Source organism: Cebus imitator, unplaced genomic scaffold (assembly GCF_001604975.1).
Source record: "Cebus imitator isolate Cc_AM_T3 unplaced genomic scaffold, Cebus_imitator-1.0 Scaffold449, whole genome shotgun sequence".
NCBI classification, from domain to species: Eukaryota; Metazoa; Chordata; class Mammalia; order Primates; family Cebidae; genus Cebus; species Cebus imitator.
This window is the reverse complement of record NW_016107764.1, coordinates 1,280,152-1,287,883: the sequence shown is the minus strand read 5'-3', so window position 1 is coordinate 1,287,883 and position 7,732 is coordinate 1,280,152. Positions and strand designations below refer to the sequence as shown.

Here is a 7,732-nt window from a genome sequence, read left to right as displayed (position 1 = left end):
TGAGCCTGAAGACCCCAGGGCCATGTCCCCCATCCCATGAGCCTGAAGACCCCAGGGCCATGTCCCCCATTCCATGAGCCTGAAGTTCCAGCTCCACCCCAGGCTGTCCTGGTCTGCCATGGCAGCTCCCGCAGCCCCTCAGCGCTTGGCACCCACCTGCAGACCCGAATATCAGGATTTCCCCCTGCGGTGGGCATGGGGCTGGGGTGAGGTCAGGCCAGGACGCCTGCCCATCACCAGGCCTGGGGTTGGACCTCCATGCCCGCTCCTCCTTGAACTGTGGACATCCCTGGGAGGGGGTGGGAGGCGGCCTGGTGGGCTCCAGAGCCAGACAGTGAGTGACAGGTGGTGACAGGGAGTCCCATGCATGTACACAGACAGCTAGGGGCTTGGCAGCCGCAACCTAAAACTTGCACCCCTCCCCTACTGGGTCAGCCTCCCACGAGCCCCACCCCAGACCCCCAAGTGAACTTACACATCCGTCTCATCCCACAGGATGCAGGTCTGGTTGGTGGTGCCCTGGGAGAGGCGGGAGAGGAGTCAGGGCCCTGACCGCCCAAACCAGCCCCGACCCTCAGGTCACCGTGGGACCCAGACACAGGTATGCTGCCAGGTGTGCTGCCTGTGAGCGTCCCTTAACAGACTGCATTTTTTGAGGGGAAACTGTGTCAAGGGTGGAGATGTCAGTGGCCTAAGGTCACCTGGGCTTGGCTCAAGCCCCCACCACCCATGTGGCCTTGGGCAGCTCCTGGCCCTTCCCAGAGCCCAGGTCCAGTGGCCAGGCTGGGCAGAGTGGCTGAAGTCCGTCTCCCGGTATGAAGCAGGGTGATGGGAAGACCCTTTCCCCAGGGCCTAGTGAGCAGGGGTCAGCCGGGCACCAGTGGCTTCTGTAAGCACCCTGCGCTGCTTTGTCGTCCTGCTAGTGTTCCTGGGACACAGCTTTGCCAGGCATGCCAGGCGCTGGCACTGCCAAGATGGGTATGTGACAGCAGCGGGGGGGCCAGCGCTCCTGAGAGTAGTTCTCAGCGTCGGCCTGCTCCGAGCAGCTGTGAGACTGAGTCCTCACCCAGCCCTACTGTTCCCACTTGATAAGGGAGGGAACCATGGCACAGAGAGCTTGAACAACTCTCCCAAGATCACACAGCTAGAAAGGACGGGGCTGAGTTCCCCCACGGCTTCCTACAGCCCTGGCCTGAAGACCTGGCACTGCCTGGTCCTAGTGTGGTAACCCAGGCAACACATGCCCTGGGGGCCCTGGCTCTCAGCCCCTCCAAAGGGCATCTCGGCCCCTCCTCCCCGAGGCCGGACGAAGAGCTCTGGAGAGCTCCAAGGAGCAGAGCTGGGACCTGGCTGGGGCCACACAGCAGCCGTGACCTGAAGGCCTGGGCTCCCTGCTGGGGAGTTTAGGGAGGATGCTCTCCTGCTGAAATCCCGGGCCCCTGCAGGCGAGGTCTGGCGTCCACCCAGGCGGTGCCGGCAGAGGGCGTACTTGCACCCCCAGCTTCTTGGTGGCCAGGTGTTAGGGGGCCAGGCGGCATGGGACATGCTCCGTTTCTCAGAAGGGGAGCAGCCAGACCAATGGGGCTGGAGGGTGGAGCCACTGTAGCCCAGGTGGGGAGTCAGGCACGGATGGAGTTTCAGCACCAGGTCAACCTGCTATGCGACCCTGGGCAAGTCACGCACCTCTGAGCCTGTTTCCCACCTCTAATTCAGGGGTAAACGCAGCTCCCGCAGGTTAGAGCTGTTCTGAGGAGGCCCCGGAGGCTCCGTGGCTGAGGGCTGTGACATGATCTGAGCACACGCATTTCTGCGGGCACCAGAGCGCGCACGCGGACGGCACTCACATTGTACATGTGGGCAAACTCGATCTCCAAGGGTGTGCGCAGGGAGCGGGGCGGGGGCTTCACAGTCACGGAGATCACTTTGGAGTTCAGGACGGTGGTATTCCTGCAAAAGCCAGAACAGCAGGTGTCGGGGGAGGCCTCCCAGCCCAGGCTCCTCCTGGCCCTTCCCTGGGTGCCCTGGAGAGTCCCTGCATGCCTCGCCACCCTCCCCACTCAGCCCATCGTCCACACTCCCCCAGGCCCCCTGGCCTCCCCCTTCACCTCCTGGGCTGTGATCTTGCCTACCCCACCTGCCCTGCACTGCCCACCTCTGCAGGGCCAGGAAGCTGCCCAGGTTCCGGTAAAGCACGGTGCCCACCACAAACACGGACGCTTCATCGGCCTCTGGAAGAAAGTGTACTGTCACCCCCTGCCCGCCGTCCCCACAGCCAGGGCGAGACCTGGCAGCCTGGCCTGGCTCCACCGTCGCTGGCCTCTGCCATCCATCCTCAAGGTCATGTCCAGGAGGATGGTGAGGCCCACCCTACCCAGGAACACAGTGCTGCAGCCAGGGAGCTGGGGGGACAGCTTGAATCCCAGGCAGGAAGAGGGAGACCAAGCCATCCCCTGGGGCATCCTGAGAGCTTCGGGCAGGCAGGACACGGCTCTCTTCCCAGAAACAGGGTCCTAGACCTGTGACTCCCCGTCCCTCCCTGAATCAAGGTACGTCATGTTGACTCCTCGGCCTGGGCCTCAGGGTTGATCCGAAGGCCCTGGCCTCAGAGAGGGCAAGGAGGGCTTTCTGGAAAAGGGGACCCCCTGGAGAACCGCCCAACTCTGAGGCAGCAGCTGGTCTCCAGAAGGATGGTGACCATCTGACACTGGGACCCACATCTCCCATGAAGGCCCCTACCCCGCTTCCAGGGCCCCTCACCTGCTAGCCCCGTGGAGAAGACACTCTTGGACACAGTGACCCTGTCCTCCGGCACCTTGGCCCAGTCACCCGTGGCCCGCCAGCCCTTCATGGGGAAGCTGATGTCAGTGGCTCCGCTGGCTGGGAGCTTATGGATGCTGAGGACTGGGGGTAGAGGGGCAAAGGGGCGAGGGAGAGAGAGGGAGGGAAGGAAAGTCACCGATGCGTCAGGGCCTCAGCTGCAGGAGTGGGGTGCAGGCTGGCAGTGCTGGCTGATGTCACAGGGTGCCCATGGCTCAGAGGAAGGCATGTGGGGGCCATCTGCCCCAGCCCCCAGGGTACAGACCCCAATTTCCTGTACCCCTGGCCCTGTGCAGGCCCCACACTCCTGGGGTGAGCCTTGTCCCCAGACCCCAGTGAGGTCCAGGAGCAGGGACAGCAAAGAGCACCACACAGGGGCTGGGCCAGGCCTGGTCCTGCTGAGCTGGAGCCTCGGTGATGGGCAGGGGACCTGCCCCTCTCACCCTCCATGGCCCACAAGGTGATCAAGGCAGAGTCTGAGGTCTGTCCTATGTCCACGGAGGAATCTGCAGGGACCAGGCACCGCCTCTGCACCTCCCACTCCCTCCCAGGATAGGGGAGCCCAGCTGCCCTCCGGTTCTGTGAGCTGATCCCACCTCCCCTCCCTCTGTAGAAGGCAGGCGGGGGCGGCCCTGCCTCAGGGCTCAGACAGCAAAGGGCAGCACAGGCCCCTGTGGAAGAGGAGACCCAGTGTTCCCACCCACTCTGGGAAGGAAGGCGTTGGGGGTGCGGAAGGGCCCTGAGCTCAGGGTGGAGGGTCAGGGGGACGAGGCAGCAGGTTTGGGGGCAACTGGACAGTTTGAGGAAGTGCCACTGGGGCGGAAGCCACTGTTGGCAGAGACCCACTGCTCTGGTGGGAACGTGGACCTGGGGCCATGGCCCCAGCGCTCACAGGCTCCAGTGGAGCCCCAAGAAGGCAGCCCAAGATGGGGCAGGGACAGGCGGCGGCAGGAGAATCAGTAGCTCAAATGCAGCGGAGACATGGAGGGCCGGGCACAGGGGTCTGCGCTGCGGATGTCACTGGCAGCCCCAATGGAGGGCAGAGGGCATATGGACTGGGTGGGCACTCGGTGGTGGGGGGGTGGCTCAGGAGGGACCAGCAGAGAACCAGGAGTGAGGACAATGGAAATGTGCCGGCCACCCGTCCATGCTCCAGCGTCTGCCCCCATCTGCTACCACAGCTTCCCAGCAGACAGACGCTGGAACCTGCAGAGGGGTGGGGGGCCGGACACAGGGTCACTGAGGGGCGGTGGAGGGCTGGCCATGAGCGCCAGCATGGGCTGTGGCAGGTGTGCCCAGGTAAGGGGCAAGTTTCAAAATCTTTCATTGGAACAGGATGAAAGGTTGCAGAATTATTGAAATAATCACAATAAGTCCTGTTGATGCTTCTAGTTGAGGCATTTCACCGTGGAAAAATCAGAACGTTGTCTTTTTTTCCTGTTAAAGAGGCAGCCTATCACCCAGGCTGGAGTGCAGTGCTGTGACCACGGCTCACTGCAGCCTCGACCTCCTGGGTTCAGGCGACCCTCCCGCCTCAGCTTCCCTGGTAGCGGGGGCCACAGGCACACCACCATGCCTGGCTAATCAAAAGAAAAATGGCAGAGACAGGGTCTCACTGTGCTGCCCAGGCTGGTCTCAAACTCCTGGGCTCAAGCGATCCTCCTGCCTCGGCCTCCTCCTGCCTCGGCCTCCTAAATTGCTGGGATTACAGGCAGGAGCCACCGTGCCTAACTTCAGTCTTTAACGTAAAAGGTTAGTGCTAGTTAGCCTCCCAGTGATGTCACAACAGGAATGTCGACCTGTGTTGGGCATGTGCAGTGGGACTTGGTCAGGCACAAAAGGCAGGAAGCCATGTTTCCACCAGCCACATCTGAATGCTGCCCGAGGCACGGGCCTGGCTGCAGGGAAGCGGGGGCTGCTTCGTTTAAACGTCCTCAGACTGTGTCTGTTTTAGGCCTGGTGATGGGGCGCCTCAGGAATGCCAGGCGGCTTCTGATGAGATTAATACTGAAACGGGTATTTCCACTGGTGAAGCACTGGGTCACCAACCCCGGCCTTGGCAGTTCTCTGGGTTTTAGGCTGCCTGGAGGGATCAGAGTTCAGACCTTCGTAGTCTGTCTACACACAGCCTCGGTGTCATTGTGGCCTACGGCTCGCCGGTCGGGAGGGTTTATTTATTTCATCTGATTCGTATAAGGAGGCGTGATGGGAAGCCACTCTCGCTGGCTTCTAGTTCCTGACTCAGTGAGGAAGGGGTATAGGGGTGGGGCCTGGGCAGAGCAGCGGGGTCCTGGGAGCGCGTGAGGCTGAGCGCGGGTGAGTGGGCTGCACAGATGCACAGGGCTTCTGGGGCGTGCTGCAGCTCGAATGTGTCCTGTGAAAGTTCATGTGCTGGAAACTGAATCCCAAATTCATCTGTTAATGGTACTTGGAGGTGGGGCCTTGGGGAGGTCACGAGCGTGGGCCCCCAGGATGGCTTTTGTGGCTTCATGGGAAGAGCTGTGTCTCACGTGCTGCCTCCACCACGCTGAGCTGGAGCAGGAGGGCGCTCACTGGGAGCTGGAGCTGTGCCCTTGGACGCCCTGGCCTCCAGAAGCTCTCATCTTTATAGATTACCCTCAGTGACAGCACTGGGAAACGCAGTGAGACAGGGCTATGGAGCATGGAGGGTCACCGCGGTGCTCAGGGTTTGAAGTGTGTGGGGGCCACTCTGAGGCCCAGGCCGTGCCGAGCGCTGTGGGAGCTGGCCACCAATTTTGTCGTGGGCCAGCAGGGCTGAGCCCCATCCTACACCCACTCCCCATGCAGCCACACAGACACCCTCTCTTCTCCGGGCCACTAGTATCTCACACAGAATATGAGGCCAGGGAAGGAAGGGGAGCACCCCAGAGGGGTGATGCTGGGCCAGCACCCAAGGCCAGCCAGCCTGGAGCCATGCAGACACAACCCACTGGTGACCTCCCACAGCACCTGGGCCTGAGTTTTCCCACCTGTGAGAGAAGGGCTGGCCCCACCAGCCTCAGAGGCACACCCAGCTCTAGAATCCTGAGCTCTGAGGGCAGAGGGCAGGGCCAGGACTGAGGACCCCCAGCTTAGGAAACACGGGGATGTTTATCCAGCCCAGGGCAGCTCTGTGCCTGCTGCCACAAGGGCATGAGTGTATGCACTGGACAAGGCCCCAGGGTGTGTGTGCTGCCACAGCTCAGCTGATCCTGGTCATATCACTAGAGGTTAAGCATCCCCACAGGGGAGGTGACACTCTCCCTCCTTGGTGCTCTGTGGATCACAGCTGGGGCCAGCACCCACTCCTGGGTCCTCCACTTCAAGGGAGTCTCTGATCAAGGCAGAGAAAGTTTGGGAAATGTGGCTTCTGAGAGGTATTTGAGGGCACTGTGGTGACAGTCATTAAATAGAATTCCTGTGCACATTGGTAATGACAGCCACCTTTTACCCGGGGTTCAGACGCTCACTCGCCTCATCAGTCTCTACCTCCCCATGAGGTGGGCACTGTCATCATCTCATTTTAGAAACGAGGACACTGACTCGACTGACACCAGGGAGCTGGGTGGAGGCTAGGCCCCTCTGCCAAGGCCCTGCGGAGGCTGAGACGCAGGGATGTGTGGGCCGCACAGCCTGACCTCAGACGCGCCACAGGGAGGGCCCAGGGGTGACAGGCAGGGTGAGCCCGCCCCCAGTGGGTGCACGTGAGGCACTGGCTGGGGAACGGAGCTCCCAGGTCCGGTCCCCGCCCAGGTCATGTCATCACCCCTCAGGAGACTGAAAACAGAACCCATCTGAGAAGTCGGCGGGGAGGGCCCACAGAAGATGTCTGGTCACTCCCTCTCTGCAGAGCCAGGCGTGGGGGTGGCAGAGGGCGGGCAGGCTTACCCAGGTTGTCTGTCACCTGGTACGCATCCCTCAAGTCCTTCATGCGGAAGCCAATGACGTCCACAAAGTCCTCCACCAGCCGGAACAGCTCCTTCGCGTTGGGGCCCGCCTGGGGGACAGGGGGTGAGCAGCCCAGGGAGGAGGCCGCAAGCCAGAGCCCGGTGAGTGGACACCGGCCGCGCCGCCCCTCAGCCCCCGCCCCCTTCCCGTCCCCGTCCCTCCTGTTCTTATGGGCCATTTCCTAACATTTTGAGGAACCGGGGCTGGTGACCTCTGAGGACCCACTTTGGAGATGAGAACACAGATACCCAGAGGCGCTGCTGTGCCCTGCCCATGGGGGGCCCAGGCTGGGGAAGGGCCTCTAGATACCCACAGCCCCCATGCTGGGTCCTGCCCGGGGACAGGAGAGGCAGCCGGCTGGAGGTCAGCCTGGGGCAGTGAGCGCTGCCCGCTCCCCGCCATGAGGAAGGCTCCACGTCCCGGCCGCCTCGGCGTGCCCACGTGCTCAGTTTTTTCCAGAACCTCCTCGCTGAGCCCCATGAAATGAACGACTGTCCTTAGACACACAAGGGAGCAGACTGGGAACGCTGAGCTTCCTCAGCACCGCCAACACCGGCAAGAGGCCATCCTGGGATGTGAACCCAGAGCACCCAGCGGGGCCCCAACCCAGGCTGGCTGGAGACCAGGAGCCACCAGCTGCCTGCACCCCTCCTGAGGCTGCTGACCGTGGGGGCCCCAGGTCCTACCAGCTGGGCCTCCTCCCACTTTTCCCGGTTCTCCTCCGCCAGCAGGTTGCTAAGGATCTGGACAAAGTTCTGGAAAGAATAGGAAGAAGGGCCCGTGACAGAGAACAGGGCGCACAATCACAGCTCAGTGACCAGAATCAGGATTCAGCGTGTGCCCAGGGTCGGAGCTCAGTGTCACCAGGGTCAGGGCTTGGCGTGTGCCCAGGGTCGGGGCTCGGCGTGTGACCAGGGTCGGGGCTCAGCGTGTCACCAGGGTCGGGGCTCAGCGTGTCACCAGAGTC

General features: G+C 62.3%; 1 protein-coding gene across 7 annotated transcripts in view; it reads right to left on the bottom strand.

The window, feature by feature from the left end:
• ADGRB1 (adhesion G protein-coupled receptor B1) overlaps nucleotides 1–7,732 on the bottom strand; it is a 98,871-nt gene that overhangs the window by 57,936 nt on the left and 33,203 nt on the right. For all 7 annotated transcript variants that reach the window (XM_017511464.2, XM_017511467.2, XM_017511468.2 and 4 more), the window contains exons 12-17: nucleotides 7,452–7,520; nucleotides 6,706–6,814; nucleotides 2,758–2,901; nucleotides 2,153–2,228; nucleotides 1,845–1,947; nucleotides 476–519 (exon numbers count right to left, since the gene is read on the bottom strand). In XM_017511464.2, the coding sequence (XP_017366953.1) occupies nucleotides 476–519; nucleotides 1,845–1,947; nucleotides 2,153–2,228; nucleotides 2,758–2,901; nucleotides 6,706–6,814; nucleotides 7,452–7,520 (545 nt within the window). The remainder of the gene's footprint in view (nucleotides 1–475; nucleotides 520–1,844; nucleotides 1,948–2,152; nucleotides 2,229–2,757; nucleotides 2,902–6,705; nucleotides 6,815–7,451; nucleotides 7,521–7,732) is intronic.